Source organism: Monodelphis domestica, chromosome 8 (genome assembly GCF_027887165.1).
Source record: "Monodelphis domestica isolate mMonDom1 chromosome 8, mMonDom1.pri, whole genome shotgun sequence".
NCBI classification, from domain to species: domain Eukaryota; kingdom Metazoa; phylum Chordata; class Mammalia; order Didelphimorphia; family Didelphidae; genus Monodelphis; species Monodelphis domestica.
Window position 1 is genome coordinate 81,039,694 of NC_077234.1, and position 23,960 is coordinate 81,063,653.

The window sequence follows — 23,960 nt, forward strand, 5'->3', positions numbered from 1 at the left end:
TCAGAGGGGAATTTATATTCTTGAGTTCACATATTTCCAAATTAGGGAGGGCAGAGGTCAATTAATTGGGCATGCAAATAAAAAAACTTGAAGGCAAACAAATTAAAAATCTTCAAATGAAGACTAAATTAGAGATCCTAAAAATCAAAGGAGAAATTGATAAAATTGAAAGTCAAAGAACTATTGATTTAATAAATAAGACTAGAAGCTGGTACTTTGAAAAAACAAATAAAATAGGCAAAGTACTTGTAAATCTAATTTTAAAAAGGAAAGAAGAAAACCAAATTGACAGTGTCCAAAATGAAAAGGGAGACCTCACCACTCATGAAGAGGAAATTAAGACAATCAATAAAAACTATTTTGACCAATTATATGGCAATAAATATCGCAATCTAGGTGATATGGAAGGATATTTACAAAAATATAAATTGCCTAGACTAACAGAGAAAGAAATAGAATACCTAAATAACACCATATCAGAAAAAGAAATTGAACAAGCCATCAAAGAACTCCATAAGAAAAAAATCCCCAGGACCAGATAGATTCACAAATGAATTCTAACAAACATTCAAAAAACAACTAATCCCAATATTATACAAATTATTTGACAGAATAAGCAAAGAAGGAGTTCTACCAAATTCCTTTTATGTCACATATGGCACAAATATGGTATTAATTCCAAAGCTAGGAAGGTCAAAAACAGAGAAAGAAAACTACAGACCAATCTCCTTAATGAATATAGATAGATGCAAAAATCTTAAATAGGATATAAGCAAAAAGACAACAGAAAGTGATCACAAAGGTTATTATTCACTATGACCAGGTAGGATTTATACCAGGAATTCCAGGATGGTTCAATGTTAGGAAAACCATCCACATAATTGACCATATTAACAAGCAAACCAACAAAAGTCACATGACTATCTAAATAGATGCAGAAAAAGCCTTTGACAAAATACAACAGTCATTCCTTTTGAAAACACTAGAAAGCATAGGAATAGAAGGGCCGTTCCTAAAAATAATAAACAGTGTATATCTAAAATCATCAGCCAACATCATCTGCAATGGGAATAAACTAGAAGCCTTCCCAATAATATCAGGAGTGAAACAAGGATGCCCATCATCACCTCTATTATTTAACATTGTACTAGAAACACTACTAGTAGCAATTAGAGAAGAGAAGGAAACTGAAGGAATTAAAATAGGCAATGAGGATACCAAGCTATCATTCTTTGCAGATGATATGATGGTCTACTTAAAGAATCCTAGAGAATAAACTAAAAAGCTAGTTGAAATAACCAACTACTTTAGCAAAATTGCAGAATACAAAATAAACCCATATATGTCATCATCATTTCTATATATTTCCAACACATCTCAGAAACATGAATTAGAAAGAGAAATTCCATTTAAAATCACCCTAGACAATATAAAACTCTTAGGAATCTATCTGCCAAGTCAAATACAGGAACTATTTGAACACAACTATAAAACACTCTCCACACAATTAAAAATAGATCTAAACAATTGGAAAAATATCGATTGCTCATAAGTAGGACAAACTAACATAATAAAAATGACAATCCTACCCAAATAAATTTACTTATTTAGTGCCATACCCATTGAACTATGAAAAACTCTTTTACTGAATTAGAAAAAAACCAAAGTTCATTTGGAAGAACAAAAGGTCAAAGATATCCAGGGAAATCATGAAAAAAAATGCAAAGGAAGGTGACCTTGCAGTCCCAAATCTCAAACTATACTATAAAGCAGTGGTCATCAAAATAATTTGGTACTGCCTAAGAGACGGAAAGGAGGATCAATGGAATAGACTTGGTGTAAGCGACCTCAGCAAGACAGTCTATGATAAGACCAAAGACCCCAACTTCTGGGACCAAAATCAAATATTTGATAAAAACTTCTGGGAAAATTGGAAGACAGTATGGGAGAAATTAGATTTGGATCAATACCTCACACCCTACACCAAGATACACTCAGATTGGGTGAATGACTTGAATATAAAGAAGGAAACTACAAGTAAATTAGGTAAACACAGAATAGTATACATGTCAGATCTTTGGGAGAGGATAGATTTTAAGACCAAGCAGGAGTTAGAAAAAATCACAAAAGGTAAAATAAAAAATTTTGATTATATCAAATTAAAAAGGTTTTGTACAAACAAAACCAATGCAACTAGAATCAGAAGGGAAGCAATAAATTGGGAAGCAATATTCATAACAAAAACCTCTGACAAAGGTCTAATTTACTCAGATTTATAAAGAGCTAAATCAATTGTACAAAAAATCAAGCTATTCTCCAATTGATAAATGGACAAAGGACTTGAATTGGCAATTTTCAGTTAAAGAAGTCAAAACTATTAATAAGCACATGAAAACGTGTTCTAAATCTCTTATAATCAGAGAAATGCAAATCAAAACAACCTCATATCTAGCAGATTGGCTAACATGACAGCAACCGAAAGTAATGAATGCTGGAGGGGATGTAGCAAAGTTGGGACATTAATGCATTGCTGATTGAGTTGTGAATTGATCCAACCATTCTGGAGGGCAATTTGGAACTATGCCCAAAGGGTGATAAAGACTGTCTCCCCTTTGATCCAGCCATAGCACTGCTGGGTTTGTACCCCAAAGAGATAATAAGGAAAAAGACTTGTACAAGAATATTCATAGCTGCCCTCTTTGTGGTGGCAAAAAAATTGGAAAATGATGGGATGCCCTACAATTAAGGAATGGCTGAACAAATTGTGGTATATGTTGGTGATGGAATACTATTGTGCTCAGAGGAATAATAAAGTGGAGGAATTCCATGGGGACTGGAACAACCTCCAGGGATTGATGCAGAGCGAAAGGAGCAGAACCAGGAGAACGTTGTACACAGAGACTGATACGCTGTGGTACAATCAAATATAATGGACCGCTCCATTAGTGGCAATGCAGTGATCCTGAACAACCTGGAGGGATCTACGAGAAAGAACACTATCCACATTCAGAGGAAAAACTGTGGGAGCAGAAACACAGAAGAAAAACAACTGCTTGATTACATGGGTTGAGGAGATATGATTGGGGATATAGACTATAAATGAACATCCTAGTGCAAACATCAACAACATGGAAATAGGTTCTGATCAGGGACACATGTAATACCTAGTGGAATTGCGCATCAGCTACAGCAAGGGTGGCAGGAGGGAAGGGAGGGAAGGAATATGATTCTTATAACCAAGGAATAATGTTCTAAAATCATTAAATTAATAAATTATTTAATTAAAAAAATAAAATGGAACATTAACAAGTTGGAGGACGCTATTGAGAATGATAAAAAAAAAAAAGAATTTGGGATCTTGGAATGATTTTCTTTGGCAAAATATCTAGAGTTTCCATTAAGTGAAAAATGGCCTCCAGTTCTTCAAGTTTTCCTCCTCAATCTTTTCAGAGGCTCAATTACAATACTTATTGCTTCTAATATAAGCATATAAATGAAGTTATTTATTACAATTGCCCTGTACTAGTTGGCAATATATTGCTGTATGACTTGGAGCCAAAGGTATTATTGGAAAACAAAAAACAAAAAAAACAAACAAACAATATGAAGCCCTTATCTATCACTAGTAAGATGTTCCCTCCTGCCCCCCATCTTATTATGATCTAATTCTGGCTCATAATGAAAATATTTTTGTCTTCAGTCCATTTCATACATATTCCTGTTTGGTCCTCTTTAGTGTTCAGGACTATCTGTAGCAAAACATTTCCTAGATGTGGAGTTTTGAGATTTCTGATTTGTTCTAGAGTTTCTTGCTTTCGGTAGTACTAGAACCTGAAGGAGCACCATTATTTCCACTGCCCTCTGTCTTAAGCTGAGCATCAGAACAGTTTCCAATAAAACTGGGCTACATCTTTTTGCTGTCCCATTATTTCTTTATGTCCTTAGAGCAGTTGCAACATGCTGACCAGAGTATAGATTCTATTAGGTCTTCCCAGCTACTATAATGGGCTAAGGAGATGAAAGTCCTTATTGTACATCCATTCTCTTCTCCTCTTATAGCAAAAACTCTGTTAGAGTATGAGGGACTTGTAAGCATCATCATAATTATTATGAATGTTTAATGGTCATCTTTAATGTTTCAATTTAAAACTCCAAGTGTTTATAATAGACTTAATTTCATGGTAATAATAATTATGTTATTATTTATCCATATATTGTGTTATCTCACATATATGAAGTTAATATTTTATTCTGTAAAATAATAAACATAAAATACACAATATATAACAATGCATATAACATATAATGCATATTAGTATATATTATTATATAGTATTAAAATCTATTTGCTACATAAAATTTAAAAATAATAAAATTTAAAAAAAAATAATAAAAATAAAATAATAAAAATAAAAATAAAAATTTAAAAAAAAATTTAAAAATAAAAATGATGTATTTTATTGCTACAATTATATATATATATATATATATATATTACCATTAAATTAACATTCCACCAAACTTTTGGTATTTTGATGACAACATTAAGAATAATCACTTTAAAATTTGGGGAATATAAAAAGCAAATTTGGAATATGGAAAATAAATTAAACATCCTTCTTTACCTTATATGACATATGTGACCCTACATTAGTCAAATAACTTTTACAAACTTGAGACTCTTCATCTCAAGAACAAAGAATAACAATGCTCATACTATTGATATCATGGATTGATATGAAGCTAAAACAAGGAATGTTTGCTACGTCCTAAAGCATTATATGAAATTCAACTACATCTAGACAAAGAATTATAGTATGGAAGGATTGCCAAACAGGAGTTCTGGGAACATCTGTTCCTAACCTCCTGTCCATGCCCATTGCTCACAGGTGCAAGGGAATTATTGGCTTCATAGGAAAGAAGAGGCCATCCTTCCATGTGCACATGACCCATAGGCTATGAAACTATTCATGTTATTGGTAAAGCTCTAATTAGAACAGGGCAATCAGGACTTTATACAAGGATATAAAAATTTAGAGAGCAGAGAGAGCACTTTAAAGGCATAAAACTGTTAAACTTAAATATCAACAAGAAGAATTAGTTAAAATTAGAAGTTACCAGATGAGCATTTCCTCCCCACAGGTGCAACAGTACAAATGACAACTTCACCCCTACCTCACCCTGGCACCAACGTTGCTGTGGTAGAAAAGACCTCTATTTTGGTGTCTATCTTCAGCTTCCCCACTTAATTTGTCTTATGAAGCTAATTTCAGAATATATTTCCTGCCGCTTACTTCGATATGCGTTTCATAAAACATATCAAAGGCACATAATGTGAAGGTGTCCTCAAAAAATGAGAAGTTAGTTTGGGTTCTACTTATTATCTGGGCCAGAACCAATATCGTGTTGTTATTCTTCCTTGATACCCTTGACCTCTTGATCCCAATTCCTGGCCTCATTCTCATTCTTGAATTCCCCTTCATTGGACACTATGACTAACCCCAACACCTACTCCCCACTAATCTCCTCTTAGGGTACTCTTTCCAATGCAACAGAACCTCTTGATCTACTGGTGTCCTCTGAGCTTCCCTTGTAGCAACTTGGACGGCTTTGCCACTACTGGTCTAGAGCACATTAATGTCCCTGAGGATCACAATCCCTGTCATCTCAATATCAAGAGAACTTTGAGTGGAAAGCTTAAGGCTCTCCCAAAGGCACTACCACTCCAAAGAGCTGAACCCCTAACAGATGCCACCAGCCTCTATTCTCAGCTGGCAGCCACCCAAGGAGAAAGAGACTGGCTCTCATGGCATTTGGAACACATTCCCCAGCCTCAGGCCTGATGGTTCCAGCTGTCAGAAAGATTTTTTGGCCAATTGGAGTTCCTAGGCTAGATGAAATGTGTTTCTGACTCCAACATCATCAATTCCCTAATGACAGTGCCAAGTTTTCTCTGGACTTTTTCTCTTAGTCAGGACTAATACCTCTGATGGGTGACACCATTAATAATGGAATAAAGAGAGACAGACAGAGACAGACAGACAGACAGAGACAGAGAGAGAGGGGGGAGAGAGAGAAAGAGAGGGAGAGAGAGAGAGAGAGAGAGAGAGAGAGAGAGGAGAGAGAGAGAGAGAGAGAGAGAGAGAGAGAGAGAGGGAGGGAGGGAGAGAGAGAGAGAGAGAGAGAGAGAGAGAGAGAGAGAGAGAGAGAGAGAGGGAGAGAGAGAGAGAGAGAGAGAGAGAGAGAGAGAGAGAGAGAGAGAGAGAGAGAGAGAGAGAGAGAGAGAGAGAGAGGGAGAGAGAGCTCCCTAATGGATGACATTGGGAAATTCATCAATTACACTAATACTGGGGAAAGTGAAACAGCATTGATCTTCAAATAAGGCTCCTCTAATGGATGAAATACCAAAAGGGAAGTCAACCCCATTCCTTACCCCTGATCTCATTAAGTTTAGTCTCCAAAGTGAAGCTTATCCTCAGTCTCCATCTTGCCAGTTCCAGGACCAGTTGCTTTATGCTCCTGACTCTGTCTTGGCCTCCCATGGCTGACATGGAGCACTCATATAACTAAGTATGGCCTGAGGTTTTCTAAGTCCCATGAAACAGGCCAGGTAGTTGGGGAAGGACAGTACATATATACATAGATGTCTGTATGTGATGATGATGATGAACTTTTAGAGACCTTAGAGACCGAGTGCCCAAACTTCAACCCTCAAACCAAATGTGAATCCCCCACCCTTACCCCAGACAGAGGAGGGAGGAAGTGCTCCCATTGGAGTGCAAGTGGTGTCCTCAGGCATATGTGGATAAGAGAAAGAGAGCAACCCCCTCCAGCATGCTCTGGCACACATGCCAAAGGTTTGCCATTAATATAGTCAAAGGATTTACTCTTACTCCTCTTCCAAACTACGAATCATCACTCTATGAAGTTGGGTTTGGGGTTGGTTGACCTGATGAGCCAACTGGACTGATGAGAGACAATATTATTGGCCTTTAATCACTGGTTACTTTGAGATCTTCATGCCCTCTTTGTTAGGCTTAATGCCTCCCCCTTGTGCTAATAGAATTCTTCCAGTGCCATTGAGTTGGATTACAAACATCATGTGGATGAAGGAAAGTGGAACAGAAAATAGAGAATTAAAACCGCTAACAATAAAATCAAAGGTTAATAAGATTAAAGTAACTTGAAACTTGCCCAAAGATCTGCTGTACTACTGTGCAAAATGATGCCAAATTCAACCCTGTTACATCCTTCTGCTATTTGGCATATATGAAGAGCTTCTTTATATGGCCCAGTTAGTGCTGAATTGGACGGATTTGGGTTCTAACAATCTCTGTGCCCTTGGTAGGTTGTTCTTTTTGGTTTCTCATTCCTCTTTCTACAAAAAGGTTATAAATGATTACCTCTTGAACCTATTTTACAAAACTATTAGGAGAAATATAAGTGAAGTTCAAATTATTGTATCCTTTAATTTATTTTTATACATGTAATTTAAATTAATATAGTCTAATCTTATTTAAGGGCTAATGACTATCCTGGTATAAACAGTAGCCAGTATGATGTATCCTCCAATGGCAATAACTTTTTTTGGTTTCTATTTGCTATATATCATCTATACCTTTGAATTTTCCTTCATAATATCCTTGTGTAATTAGAAATAGTAGCAGTAGCAAGGAGAACAGTAGGGAAAATTGGGATGCTATATAACCACTTGACACAATAATATTTTATCATAAGGATTACTAGCAGCATGGGGAGTCATGAAAAATCATTTGAAATGGAGAACACAAGCATTCACAATCATTATTATGAAGATCCTTTTGCTCCCACCATGTACTGATTAGGATAAGAATAAATAAGTGATTTGATCCTGGTCAAAGAAACTGATTTAGCATAAGATGGTAAAAATTCCAACACTCCACTAACTTCTCTTCAGTAGCATTTTATTTCAATGTTAACAATCAAAGCAGTTTTAATAATACAAAACATTTAAAACCCCAAAAGACTGCCTATGTGGAAAGGGCTCTTCTTCCCTTTCAGGTAAAGTAGAAGGAATGGAGACTTTAGGATGAAACTGAGTGCCAGTCATAACACAGCATGGGATTCACTAGATAAACGGAAGGCAGCATCTCTAGGGACTGAACCCAAGCTTCAGAGGGATTCCAAGGAGCAGCCATGGACGAGGGGGCTCAGGGTAGAGGGGAAACCTATAAATCTGTCAATTGCAAAAGGTTAAAAACAAATGGACAAAACAAATCTAGCTGCTTTGCCACAAAGGGGCTGTGAATTTGTGTCCTTTAAAGCAATCTATACTTTAAAGACCTCCTGTCACACTCATCAAACTCGATACCTTGAAAAGAGCTTGTGAGATCACTGGATGCACCAGGTAGGTGGAGAAAGACTACCATAAGGAAGAAATATACCAAGCCCAACATTTTTGGGAATGATGCAAGGGGACATAGAATAAAACTATATGAGGCCTGGGTAGCATACTCAATTTTGAAAAGACAAAAGACACCTGAGTGTAACCAAGGCTATTTAGAGATGATGATTCTCCACAAGAGGCTTCAAGTAGGAAAAAAATAGAGTTGGAAAGATGGAGCCACCAGTGAGGAGCATTCTTTTTTTCAGCCATTATGCTACCAATAATTTGGGTGTGCCACATAATGAATATCAGCTGCCAAGGAGGGCTGTGGACTGAATTATGTGTGTGCCCCAAATAAGGCATTATTCGTGGGATAGGCTCTCATGAAAAGCAAGAAGGAATGGCGAAGGGCTTACTGTCTAAGGACTTGACAGGGTGACTGACAACTATCTGTCTGAGGAGAGAAGGCTGTTTCAGGACACAACCCAGCAAACTGACATGACACAATTTGGACTAAAGAGAGTTCTCTGTCTGGGGATAAAGTCTGCAATTCTGCGCGTCCACGGCTTCCGGATGTCCTGAGGGTGGGCTACTCCTTTATGCAGTTTTGCCAGAACTGTATTGTCTGTAGTGGAAAAGACTCTTGGAGTCCACAGTGCGAGATTTCTGCACGGCTTCGGCAAAGAGCTTGGTCACCTGGAAGCAGAAGCGCAAGGGCAGGCACGTTAGTGACCTCAATGACACGAGAGTGGATGTTTAATGAAGTAAGACTAAAGCTGTCAGGGTTGCTGCTCCCAATTTTTAAAGGGCCATAGAATGAAAAGTACTCAAATTTTTATTTTGTTAGGAATCTCTCCTGCATGCCAGAATTCACTATGAATGTCTACTTTTACCCCTTCTCCCTCCCCACATCCACCAAAAGAAATGACGCTGGATCAAGAAAAAAATACAATAGAATGGAAGAAATTTTCATTGAAAATAAATTCCCCTCTCTGTGATAAATAGGAAGACTATGTCCATGTGCAACTGGACATACCGGACCAAGTCATTTCCAATTCATTGAACCTTATCCCTGGACCATAGTTATATTTATATATCATAATGAACGTGTACATTTTTAATGGAGCTCTGCATCTGAAGCTTGTCTCCATTTCAACACACACCATCCTTTTGTATTTTCTGGATAATTGTATGGGTTGTGGAAAGATCATGCCTACAGGTGGTGTAGGCATAGGAAAGGGGATAGAACCTGTTCTCATTGCTATAGGGTACTTCCAGGTGAGGGAACCCTTTACCAATTCACGTCAAGATTCTTAGAATCTTAGAGAACTTCTAAGGTTGTACTATTAAGATATTAAATTAATTGCCCAAGGCCACGGAGTCAGTACATATGGATTAAAGGTGGAGATTAGACTCTAGGCTTTGCCGGCTTTGAGGTCTTCTCTAACTGGCAATCTCCCCACCACCGGGCTTTGGACAGAACACTTTATTGTTGACAGAATCACTTCGAAGCCACATTTTAAAACGTCATAACTAGCCTGAACACTGAGAAGCAAATAAATATGTTTACGTATATTTTGGGATATATGTGAATGAAGCATTTTAAAATAATCATCACAACAAAATGGAAAACGGGTCAAAACCAACAAGTGTTCTATTTGTGACATCTTCATGGAAAAATATACCTGGAAATTAGTGAGGAGGGCAATTCCACTGTCAACAGCTGTCCTGCGGATGACATAATTGTCATGGACAAACTTGGTGTTGTTGTTGGGGAGGTTAATGACCAGGTCAATGTTTCCCTCTTTTATCAACCTAGAAGAGAGGAGGTGAGACAAATGGGAATTATAGAATGTCAGCAGAAAGCCACCTTAGAGATAACAGATCATCTACTTAGTGTTTTAACGTTGTAATGGAACTGAGAGAGCATCTAGTCCAACCCCCTGGTTGAGCAGAGGAGAAAAATAAGGTAAAACGATTGTCCCAGGGTCTCACAGCTAACAAGCTGGTTAATACATCTTTATTAAGCATTTTTGTGCCAGGCACAGAGAGATCTAGAAGCCGGCCTTCCAAATCCGAGTTCAATGTGGCTTTATTTTCAATAATGCCTCACTAAAGATACATGGGGCCATGCCGACTTTGCATCTGTAATAAATTTCCATGACTAATTGATAACATTTTTAATTACTCTCACGTGGACCTTGCGACTCTCCAGCTTCCTATATCCCTAACGAAAGGTTAGCTGTGTTTCTTTTAGGGAGTGATGCTTTTCCCCTTATGTTCCTGAAAGCCATTCAAACAAAAATGTGACAAGAGTGTCTTTCTGTTTAATGTGTTAATATTCTTCAATAAGGTGATCAATAACTTGATGGATGATTCATTATTTCACAAGGACAGTATTTCTCCCCTTTTTGGCATTAGTTTTGCTTCCTTGGCCGCTAGTCCAGAGGTTCTTAGCAGATGGCATGAAGAAGCAAGTAACCTGATTTTGAATTAAATTCTCTATTTGTCTTCTCCCTCGATGCCACAGCCTGAGACATTTAAATGTCAAATCATATGAGGTTGTGCTAATTATTGTTTGATAAAGTCCTAGGCATCCGGGGAAGGAAACAAAGGCCCCGGTAGATACAAAGCCGTCCTTTTCTGCCTTGATTTAACTATGATTTACGGGTTGACTTCTCGGGGCTCTAACTCAAAACATTTCACTCTGTATACAGTACGACAACTCTTCAGTTGGCGGTAATAAAATTGTCTCGCCAAATGTATATTCTTAACTAGCCGTTCTGTGTCTCTGCCGTGCAATTCCACTAACTTGAATGGAAATGGTACCTTGGAAGGCATCCACACTGAGCTGGAAATAATATCTCCTATAAAATTTTACCCTTCCCTAAGGAAGGCCAATTCCTATGATCAAACGGCAAAGAGCATTATCACAGCACCGAAACAGTGGCTTACACGAAATAGTTCCCATGGATACACAAGTCCTGCCCAGAGGAGAAGCTGGGATCTGCATCCTTGGAGGGGTGTAGGTAGGTGCGATCCCAAAGCATTTTATAGAGGTTAATGTAGTCGAGTCTTAAGAAAACCCTGCCAGGTCAATATTCGATCTATTGTCATTTTTGTAGGAAGAAATTCAGGTCCAAAGGAGGGAGATGACTTGAACACAGAGCCGGTGAGTGCCAGAATCCAGATTCTAACTCAGGTCCCCCAGCCATCTAACTATGCACTCATCTACCACTCTGTTCTTGTGCTTAACATGACTGTTTATTACAGTATTATGATGTGACTCACAGTATGACCGAGTCCATTGAACCACAGGACAATTTAATGTGAGATTTTATTTTACCATGACATATATTTTAATTTTTTTTTATTTAAAATTTAAAATACTGCATTGTGGATTTTCATTGCCTAAAAAGGACCACTCTATTATCATAAAGAGTAAGCTTGAATTTTTTATAATTAATCTTGCAAGATTAAAATTAATTTCCAATAAATCCAAGTATTGTATTTTATAATATATATGAATAATCACTTGAAGTAAAAGAAATAAAAAAACAAAAAGTAAAATCCTGAGTAAAGAGAAGTTTTCCCAGCTGTGTTGGCAGGAAAAGAGAGAGGGGAGGGGTCGCACACAAACTTTATCTCCAAAACAGTAACGTGAGAACGAAAGTGGGATGCTGGCAATTAGAATCCTGGGGAGCAGATTCTAATTATGCCATCTCAAATACTAATTCCCCAGCCTGAGCTCTTCTTGTTTAGATATTTAAGAAAAACTTTCCCAACAACCCAAATGTGGCCCAGTTCTTACTTTCTAATAGGAGAAAGGCTGGGATTCTGTCCCTCCTGGGATGGCCAGGCTACAGGGGTCGCAGGCACGTTGTTTGCATTGAGCCAGTCCGAAGTTGCTTCTGTGGCAAAGAGCTGCATTTGAAAATAATGGCAACAGCTTAGAGTGGACATCAAAAGTGGTCAATGAACTTCTGGTGCGCCAAGTGCTAATGTTCATGTAATTTAATTATACGATTTATATAATTATACAATTAATTACAAAGGAGGAACACTCCTATGCAACTATTGAATAGTGGGGATATGAGTGGTAACATACTAGGTGTACCCCAACGTTTTATAACTCTCTCCTGACAAACTCAGCCCTGTTCTGACTTATGTGTGTAGAAATATTTCTTGAAATCAAATCATTGTTTAAATGCATAGAATACCAATGCTAACAATTATCAGAAAAAATAGTTGGCATGTTTATCATACTTAAAGGCATACAAGGTGCTTTCTATAAGTTATCTCACTTCAGCCTTATGACATTTTTGAGGGTAATATTATGCCCATTTTATAGATGTGGAAACTGAGGTTAGGGGGTTTGTATGTACAGCAATTTGTAAGTGCCAGAGGTAGGCAGAAAAACCAGACATTTCCTGATTCGAGTGCAGGACTCTTTAAAGGAAAGCCGTAGTAAGCACTTTTGTAAAGTATTTGATCCTATAATAAAGGAGGAGGAGGACACCCCTTTGTTTGGACTATCATCACTTGGGTTGCTTTAATGTAAGCCAGATGTACCAAATTCTCCAAGGGCTACAAGAATGTGGGACTGCCATTATGTAGGATAGAAATTCTGTCCAAGCTCCTCATATGAGTTATCTCTTTTGGCTGACTAATGATTTCCATAAATTAATTAATCTCTCAGGAACAAATAACAGTCTGTATATGTTTTAATCCTAAAAACAGGCTCTTTATAGTGTAGCTCAGGTCAGCTCATTATCCTGAGAGTTTGTTACCAAAATCTCCATGGGCCATCCTAATTATTTTGTTGTAATGAGATTTTGTTCTAATGAATGCATCATTTTAAAAAAGCACATGCTCCATCTATAAAATGAAAGAAAGCTTCTAGTCTCCCTAAGGATTCCCAGAAGGATGAGGGAAAGGGAATCGGGCCTTTAAGACGTTTAGGGCTTCTGAGGTCTAGGTGATTTCAATGCTAGAGGAAGGCAAAGGCTGGGGATAAACTGAACAGTCACTACGGTTGTGGCACAGTCAGAACAATAAATAAAGCAATAAACAGCTCGGATCCGGCTCTCCTCCATTCTCCAGTCCCTCTCTCCCCACCTGCTGATAGCACATAATCAGATCCTTTCATAATAGAGGGTGTCTTGGATAGGGACCAGAGGAAGCATTTGTTATTTGCCATCGAGAATTCATTGTAATCAGATCAACAAAGCACAGTGGCCATGGGCCAGCCATGGAAATGCTTTTGCTCTAAAGAATCTTTTTTTTTTTTGTGATGGCATCCACTAGAATGGGGCTTTGCTTGTACTGTAACATCTAGCAGCCATTATTTCCTATGTAACCCAGAAAAGAAGGGAGAAAATATGAAAATATATTTTTTTAGTACTCTACCATGTTCACTTGTTTAAACAGACATTTTCAAAATTTTTCAGAGTTTTTAGTCTCTCGACTCTCATTTAGTTAATGATAACTACTTTTATAACTTAAAGGCGGCCTCTGCCATGTATTAGAATTTATTCAGGTTTGGAACATGCCAACATGGTGATACCAAAGCCTTTCTTCCCTCAGCTTGAAAGGGAATGGCTCGGCCTGTTGCTTTTCCCTGAGGTTCTCATTACAGACAGAAGCCAATGTTCTGGTTCCTGGCCAGCTTTTCTGTGTTGAAAGAAAGCAGCTTGGAAAAAAATAAATTAAAATAACATACCTTGAAACCTTCGTTGTGTAGTTGTTCAGCAACACCAAGGAATCGGGGACGGAAGGAATGCTGGAAAGAGATTTTTCAGACACATGACCTAAAGCACGTCTAAGCTCTCTAGTTCATTATCTCCAATATAAAGTTTCCCCATAATATCACAAAAGATCACGTGGCATAGTAAATACAGAGCCAGCCTTAGAGCCAAGAAGATACGGGTTCAAATCAAATCTCTGCTCCATTATGTCTACGTGACTTAAAGAAAATCACTTTTTAGTGCTCTTGGCAATTCTCCAATACCATAAGATGCCTAGAAGGCACTGATCTATACTGGGAGAGGGAATAAGTCTCCTTATACAAGAGTTCCCACTGCCACTGAAATCATGGCTCCAGGCCCTATTGCTGTATCCATCATAAAGGTCAATGGCATGCAATCATTCATTATAATTTTTGGTTCTATCCTTTCATTCAATCATTTAACAAACATCTCTGTGCCAGACTGTGTACTCTTTATGTAAGGGTTAAAGACACCAAAAACACACTAGTCTAGTCCTTACCCTCCAGAAATTTCTATTCTATTAAAAGGAAGTGACATCTATGCATATGCTTAAATTTTAAATAAACAATGTAAATACCAAGTCATTTTGGAGGGCCAAAGGAAGTCTTAGTACTAGCCAACTGGGAGTTTGGGGAGAGGCCTCATATTGGAAGAATTGAGGAATGTCAAAAGGCAGAAAGGAGGAGGGAAGGCATCCCAATATCAGTCCCAAGAACAGTCTGTGCAGCTGACACAGAGGGATCCCCATACTCCGACGGCCTCCTTAAATCCTTGTCCTTATGAGCTTCATGTCTCCTCACATAAAGCCGTTTAACGCCCGTAAGTAAGTTCTTCCCTGGCCCCCATTACGCACAGACTATCTGGTCCTAGTTAGCTAAAATCTTAAAAGCATCCATTCAGCCTGGCCTCTACCCATTTAGAGTAAACCGACTCTTGCCGTACTCTCCTTTGACCAAGCTCAGGTCACATAACTGAGTTCTTCACGTCTGAGTCCCTATTGAGAATTCTAGTTTCTCCCACACTGGGGATGCCCTTCTCACCTGCCTCACGTCCTACCTCCGCCCCAGTTCTTTCTCCTTTATAGGGACCGGCATCCTGATCTGGAAGCCTAATTCTTATGGGTGGATCTTAGTTAATTTAGGCTCCATTTCCAAGATGCTTCGTAGTCTGCATTTCTTCTATCAATTGTGAAATCTACCTGTTGCCTGTGGCTAGACCTTCCTGCCCACCTCCTATTGCCTACTCTTAGAATGTTTCTCATTTTCTTCTCTGACCATGGATTATGTCTCATTTCTACATCCTTGCCAGCCCTGATGTGATCCATTCTGCCACCAATTATATTAGCCATTCTAACAGATAAGCTTTTATGCTAGATTGAAAAATAGAGAAACCATATAACAATAACTTAAGCAAAATACTTGAACATCGTACTAGTGTTCAACAATTTTACCCTAAAAATACTCTTCCTAGTGTTTACTTATAAAATCTTTTGAGGACATCAAAGCTTAGAGAAAGAATTCCTATACCCTCCATTAAGATCTAGCTTACTTACAAGCTCTGAAGCTCTTTCAATCTTTAATATGCTTCTTTGTGTGATGAAAGACTTGACAAATTGGCTTTGGGAGGAAAGGTTAAAAGAGGTAGTCTTCCAGAAAATAAATTAAAAGTACAGAAGACAGTGACTAGATTGCTTTCTGTTTCCATTGAGGATAAAGCTGAACAAAGTGGGATTAAACTGAAGCAGAAAAGATTTAGACTAGATGCAAGAAAAAATTCCTGAGAGAAAAAGTTGTTAGAGATACTGGAACAATTTAATAAAGGATACAATAGACTAATATTCTCCAGGGAGATTTAAAGAACAGGACAGAGAACGATATCTTTAGCAGGGTAGAGTAGGAGAAATACCATTAAATTCTGACTCAGAACACATGGTGTTTAATAATTCCAGTTCCACTATTGTCTAGCAATGTGACCTTAGGTAAGTAACTTTATCTTGGTCCTCTCATCAATAAAATGAGGTAGATTGCCTAAATGATCTCTAAAGTACTTTCCAGCTCTAAAACTTTAGGTTAAAAGTTACAAATCTGGAATCTACAAGCACCAATGGAATTTGTGAACTTGGAATTTTTAATATTTTGATAATTGTATTTCAATGTCATTGATTTCTTCTGTAATTTTGTGGATTTTAAGAAATATTATTCTGAGAAGCAACCCATAGGTTTCAACAGATTGCCAAATCAGTCCATGGCACAAAAGTATTTAAATACTCCTAATTTAGGCAGACAGCATCTTGAGGATTCCTGAGATATAATAATATAATAATAAATAAAAACTACGAAAGGACTTGGAAATATTTGAAATCCTCCTAGATTTTGAAGCCACTTGGTGCACTCTAGTAGACAAACACTATATTTCTCTCTCCATATCACCTAGAATACTACTAAGTATGGGACTGGCGATGAATAAGTGTTGATTTTGAGTTTTTAATTTAATACTAAATTGTATCTCTTAGGAGACACCGGCAGCTGATCATCTTTTGCAACATTTGGTGACAGGAATGCTAGTTGTACTTGGAATCAAGTCAACCACAACCTCATTGTTACACATCTCTCCTGAGGAAGAAGTAGGCTGCCTCACATGCACCCACTCTCTAATCACAAATGATGCTATGTCCTTGGCAGAGGTCATCATGAAAAGCCTCTAGGAGTAACGTAAAGATGGGGGCTTTCTTTCTTTCTTTCTTCTTCTCCTTTTCTATTTTGTAGTAACACAAGGGCATCTTCTAAGACCTCCAGACAACAGCAAGAACCTCATTATGAAGCTGTTTCACTTCTGAACCCCAAGTGGAAAAGATAAATATCCAACATGACAGTATCGGCAGGTTCCCAGCCTGAGAATCACTCTCTCTTCTGGTCAGGGGTGTTGGCTTTCACGACTGCATTACAAACTTCTATCAAACATGTATTGAACACTTGTGACACATAAAACAGCCTTTCCACAAAAAGAAATTACAGCTGTCAGCTTGCATCTGAGTAGTCTCAGATTTAAAAGCTGATTGAAAGTACCTGTGTAAAGAACCATTAGTTACTAAAGGTGAAAAGTACAAGCTGATTTATTTGCTGGGAGTTGGGAGGTTTTTTACACAAAAGAAAAGGAATAATTTCATTTCTTTGAATTAGATTGTTCATATTAATGCATTTGTTAGCTACAGTTTAAAAAAAAAACTATATGATCTTGCCCTAATAGTTTTTTTTTTACACAACATACTTAGAGGTGATTTCTGGACCTACAATCCTGTGCTTGCCCTAATAATTCTGCATAGTAGACAAGAGGTTATTCATAATACACATGCACATGGATGTGAGATTTTCAGATAAAATGCTAGCCTTATGGTTCTGTGAAATGCAGTAGCACAAATGTCAGAATGATGCCATCCACTACACAGATATCACTGAATAGCCCAAATGGAGTGGGAGGGAAAAGATTAATATAGAGATCTTTTGAACTACACTAGAGTAAATCATTTATCAGCATATGGCACTGCATAAAACTTTATAAGAAGAAAAATTTGCCCACTTGTAGGAATAAAATTAAATTGTACTGGGATGTAAGTGAGGGAGTCAATGACATAGAAGGAAATTTGGAGAGAATTCTGTTGACAAATAAACTTGCATCATATGGCAGAAGTTGTGTGATTAAGGACTACATCAAAGTTAACCTTCATTGAAACAATCCTAAAATAAGTAGTAAATAGCAAAGGGACAGGTAATAGTTGTGGTTACATATTTATTAAGACTATGAATAAAAATATTCAGTCAAATAATAATAACTAACATTATGTTGTACTTTAAGGTAGCTGATTTCATTTAACCCTTCCTCTTTCACTTAGTCTTTTTATTTCCTCTCCCCAATCAATTAATCAACAAGTATTCAAGTGCCTACTCTGTGTCAGATACTCCATTAGGCATTGGTGATCCTAAGATAAAAATAAAAGTCTATACCTTCAAGGCAGTTATGATACTCCTTGTCCTACTGTTGTGAGATAAGAGAAATAGAATACCAAAGCAATCCAATTTATTTTTGGAAGAAAGGATGGTAAGGAAGGAGAAAGGGAGAAATGAAAGGAAGAAGTAGGGGAGGAGAAACAGGACAGAAGAAGAGTGAAAAGGAAAAAAGAAAGAAGAAAGGGATGTAGGAAGAAATGAAGATATGTTCTTTCTTGTTCTTCATTACCATGCTTAACTCTTAAGCAATTATCCTTAAAACAGTTATATCCCTAACCTCTGACCTTTTAAACATCCTTCATTTGGCTTCACATGAAATCAATTAAGTCAGATAAAATTAAATGGCAAAAAATATAAAGCAACTTGAAAAATAGAATGCCAATAACTTGACCTATTTTACCAAAAACCTTGGGAAAAATATTAAGATCGGTAGCTAATGATGTTATCACTGAGGCAAATACCTGGTGATTTTATAGCTTATGGTTTTCTAGTTAGAAAGGTCTATTGAACCTGTGAGTTTAAATTCAAGATTAAGAATTGATCCAAATCACTGGAAATGAAAGATTACTCCATAATGTCAAAGAAAGCTCATCCATCTGCTATTAGTGATGACTGGCATTCCCTGCCTCGAACAGAGTTAATATTAGATGGGAAAAAAGGCTCTTGTACTTCCTTATTAGTTTATAGTTGTATGGATCAATTCTGCCATAAAACATAAGCTTCAACCTTTTGATATTTCTTTATGTATTTTTTCAAATGCTGTGATTTTAAAATAAAACCCCTGCTAGCAATGTATACTGAAGCATAAGGAAGTTTCTTGCAATAACTCTTGTTTTTGTTGGCACATTGATTTGTTAATAAAATGTACTGAAAACTATGCCTTCAGTGGGAAGCCCCCTTTGAGCTTTTTAAAGTTTAAGAAAACATTTTTTTCTTTCTACAAAGAAGTATTCTGTTCAGTCAAATGAGAACTGGTGTTTGAATCACAAAAATACTTAATATGGCTCAGATTAAATATTGCTTCCCATTTTCTGAAAGCACTAGAACCAAATAGGGAACAATTTTATCTACTGCTGCCTTTTTAAACTGGTATTCTAAAATGCAAGTACTAAGATTATTAGTTGTCTTGAGCTGCTCTGAGGACTTTGTCTCCTTTGAAAGCTGATGGGTCTCACATTAAATTTTTAGCTATAACTAGATATTGGGCAAATTTTCTCATACTTGAGATGGAATAATATTTAAAACCTACTTGTGATGTGAAAAATCTAACACAAGGTTTAAATTGTCTCTGAATTACCATTAAAACTGGCAGTTACAAGTAACTTTAAGAAGACAGAATCTAACTCCTTCAAAATATATTTTTGCCTATAGCCGATGAAGAAATTTGTTTCTCTTAACTAACATTTGTTAACTAGGAATTTGTTCTTCCTTTCTTTTTTTGTCAATGGGGTGGGATATTTTGGAAAAACATATTTTTGTTAATGAAAGAAATCTTTAAAAATAGAGAAGTAGGGTACTATAGATGTGGACTGATGCATGTTCTTATAGATAAGGATATTATTATATTGTTGGTTTTGTATTTGTAAGTAATATTGGAGAACTCTCAGAGAATGATATAATCAAAAATGTTTGTTATGCAAAAAAATCAATAAAACTTTCTTTTAAAGAAGAGCTAAACTAAGGTATTTTATTCTGAAACCTCCCAAGGAATCTATTACTCCAGTCACTCCCCAAGTCTAGCTTGCTTATAAGAAGACACCCTGAGACAATTTCTGTAATAATCACCTACTAGCTGGAGAATATATAGTACTGTTTTAATTATAATCTTATTGATTTTTTATGTAACAATTCAGAGCATCAGCTTATTAAATGCAGAGCAGGGCTATCATGCCAATTGTTTTTGTAGGACCCTAGAATTAGCCAATCAAAAAATAAAGAAATTGACCAGTAGGGAAATATGTAGCAACCTGCAAAAAATATATAAGTAAAACAGATGATGGTATCTCTTAACATGAGCAACTACCCTTTTATTAGGGGATCTTAACCTTTTGCTTTCAGACCCTTTGGCAATCAAGTAAATAAAAGTGAACAGATAATCCACTAAGAACAAGTGATTCATTTTGTAAGCTCACATTTCCAAGTCAAATTCTAAATTCTAATTCAAAATCTTCTTCATTTTTCCTTCTCCAATCAATATCTGACTTCCTTTCTCCCTCTTGCCATCTCCCGGATGTATGCAGATGTGCCCAAAAGCAAACTTACTTACCTGGATTCCAATCAAAATGCCTTTTTGGGGTATCTTAAATCCTGTGGAAAGCATCGCCTTCAGGAAGGCAGTATGAATACTTTCACCAAAGCAGGCAACCTGTTTGGAGAGAAGATGAGATAATTAATACCACTTAGCAACCTAAGAGCATATGCAGGGATAGTAGGGGAGAGATCATCAGGGGACTTGGTCAGGGGCTTCCACTCAGCCTTTCTGTGGACCTGGGATTTTATCAATGTAGAGAAATCCTGGGGAGGAAACTACTTTTATCAACACAGATCAACTTTTCTGCAGCTTACAGTATTGGACAGTGGTATGTTCAGTGACTTGCCGAGGGACGCTTTGAAGGCATGTGTCCAAAAGAGAGATTTTCTTGCCTCTGGCATCTTTATATATATATATATATATATATATATATATATGTGTGTGTGTGTGTGTGTGTGTGTGTGTGTGTGTGTGTGTGTATATGTGTATATATATATATATGTATATATATATATACACATATATAACATATATAAAACACTGCAGAGTATATGAGATGCTATAATATATTAAAAGTATGTGGCACATCCAGAGAAAGAACTGTGGGAGTAGAAATGCAGGAGAAAAACATATGATTGATCACATGGTTTGATGGGGATATGATTGGGGTTGTTGACTTTAAATGATCACTGTACTGCAAATATTAATAATATGGAAGTTGTTTCTGAACAATGATACATATAAAACCCAGTGGAATTGCTCACTGGCTCCAGGAGTGGGGGAGGGAAGGAAGGGAGGGAAAGAACATGCATCATGTAACTTTGGAAAAATATTGTAAATTAATTAACTAAATAAAAAAAATTTAATGCTTGAACAGTAAAAAAATACACATATATATGTATATATATATATATGCAGCAAATGTCCCATCTCATAACTCTCAAAAGAAATAATCAATGGGAACTATTTGGATTAGCCATATGTCTCTTAATTATTAAATTTAGGTTGCCTATAATATGATGGTCATGACATCCAAATTCAGACACCAATCAGGATAAAAGAATCTTATGTTTTAATTAAGTAACAAGAAATGAATGATCATTTCTTTCTCTATTCAACAATAAACTAGAAATAAAACCTGCATTGAACAAGTGATTTATTTAGTCTAAAACTGATTATGATTATATGATCTATGATCAAACATTAATGTGACAATAAATAAGTAAATAACAGTATTATTATTCCTCCAATGAAATAATGCATAGATTAGTAGCAATATGGTTTGGGGTCATCTTTGGTAAATAATATTAAATATTCTTTATGGAAAATTCTTCAAATAAATTCAATTATAGAATACTCCATTAAAGTAGAAAAGGAGTGGGGGTGGCAGGGATGGAGGAGCATATGAGTCAAAATATCCTGTAGTGAGTCCTAAATAACATAGGATTTTCTAAAACTAAACCCATACAAGTACACTAGCAATGGATACATAAAACTGTTCTTAGAGTAACATCTCATATACCTGCCACCTGCCAAGGTATAGTACATTATAATTAAAAGTAAAAGACCACTGTAAACTAAAGAACATATTCTGTACAGGGTGGCCACTGGTTTACTCTGCCCATTATCCTCATCAATTGTTCAAAATATTAATAAGAAATTCTAGGAACTAAATTTGCATTTTAAGCAAATAGTTCTTCAACAGTGATGGAGCATTTTCTAAACTATAACACTGTCTGCTACTATTATATCCCAAGTAAGCATCTTGACTATCCAAATGCTCAGGGACTGTTAAACTTTCTAAAGGGGTGAACTTTTCTAAAGGTATTTGGGCTTTTGTATAGACCTTGTTCTAGTGATTTAAACAAATATTTCCAAATTGTCTACTGTGTACTAGATATTTTGCTTGAGACTCTGACTATAAAGATTGAAAGCAACATCGTTTTAGCATTCAAGGTCAGATATAACATGTGCATATATAAGATATAGATGGATGGATGGATATGTATGATATAGTTATGTATGTATGTGTTGGTATGACATTTAGGTGCACTAGGATGTTGGTAATAATACCAATACAGAGACAGACAGTAAGATAGACAGACAGACAGACAGATGGACAAACAGAAGGACAGATGGACGGACAGACCCACAGACAGATGGATAGATAGATGGATAGATAGATAGGTAGATAGATAGATAGATAGATAGATAGATAGATAGATGAATAGATGGATGGATGGATGGATGGACAGATAGATGGACATATGGATAAATTATGTGTATGCAAAGGTATGCATGTATATTTATATATATATATGTATATATATATATATATCACTTTGAAACTGGGGGGATCAGGCTTATTTAGACTTAAAGAGAAAGTAGCACTGAAGCTGGAGTTTAAAGGAAGAAGATTATAAGAGGAAGGGATGTAGAGGAAATCTGATTCAAAGTAAGAGTTTGTAGGAATACACAAAAGCCGGGTAGCACTGGGCAAGACCAAGAAGTAGCCCAGATTGACTTTAACCTAGAATACATGAAGTGCAATAGAGAAGTAAGATGGGAAAAGAAGGCTGAAGCCAGATGTTGCACAGACTCACATGCCAGAGTATGGTATCTGCATTTCATTCTACAGGCAATGAGAAAACCACTCAAGATTTTTGATCAGGAAAGTTACATGGTCAGACATACATACATATATATATATATATATATACATATATATATATATATGCAACTATTTTGGCAATAGTGTGAAAGAGAAATTGGAAATAAGAAATAATAAAGGCAAAGAAATCTGTTAGGATTGTATTTCAAAAGCTTAGATGAGAGGTAATGAAGACGGAAAGAAAAGGATTACATTGAGAGTAAAGGAGAGGATATGAATAAAAAAATATACTGCCACAGTAGATTAGATATGGGATTTCAGGGAAGTTAGAGATAAATACAAAGTTTTTAGCTTGACTGACTAGGAAGATGGCGATAATACCAATATAGACAAAGAACTGAAGAGGAGGGGAAAGTTTACAAGGAAAGATGATAAGCTGAATTTGGAACAGGTTAAATTTAATGTGTTGGCATGAGATTTACATGGATATATACAACTGATGCTTGAAAATGCAGAACTAGAGTTCAGGGAAGAAAATTAATATTTTGAAATAATATGTAAGGAGGTAATAATTCTTCAATTAGGATTGAATGGGATTAACAAAAAAGTGTAGAGAAAAGAGTAGATAGGATACAGCAGTGAGGAGATGAAATTTAACTTTCGAAGCCAGTAGTCATAAGGGAGGAAGGAATATCAAGGAGTGAACAACATTATCAAATTCTGAAGAACAATTAAAATGGAGGACTAAAAAATGGAGGACTGAATATGGCAGTTAATGACTTTGGAAAGAACAATTTTGGAGTAGTAGAAAAGGAATCTAAACCAAAGGTGAGAGAAGTAAGCAGGGGGGAAGGATGTCAATGTGATGTGAAGAGACTACTTTTTTCAAGTCCAGTAATAATAGGGAAGGGAGATACGGAGTATAGATTAAGGAATAACAAGAACATTCAAGGGAAGGTTT

The 23,960-nt window shown here is 36.5% G+C and overlaps 1 protein-coding gene across 1 annotated transcript in view; it reads right to left on the bottom strand.

Annotated features, from left to right (window-relative positions):
- Nucleotides 1–7,926: 7,926 nt before the first annotated feature.
- The window catches only part of CPS1 (carbamoyl-phosphate synthase 1), a 148,442-nt gene continuing 132,408 nt past the window's right edge, over nucleotides 7,927–23,960 (bottom strand). The window contains exons 34-38 of the mRNA XM_001369228.5: nucleotides 20,404–20,502; nucleotides 14,088–14,147; nucleotides 12,177–12,289; nucleotides 10,051–10,180; nucleotides 7,927–9,061 (exon numbers count right to left, since the gene is read on the bottom strand). Of these exons, the coding sequence (XP_001369265.1) occupies nucleotides 8,963–9,061; nucleotides 10,051–10,180; nucleotides 12,177–12,289; nucleotides 14,088–14,147; nucleotides 20,404–20,502 (501 nt within the window). The 3' untranslated portion in view covers nucleotides 7,927–8,962. The remainder of the gene's footprint in view (nucleotides 9,062–10,050; nucleotides 10,181–12,176; nucleotides 12,290–14,087; nucleotides 14,148–20,403; nucleotides 20,503–23,960) is intronic.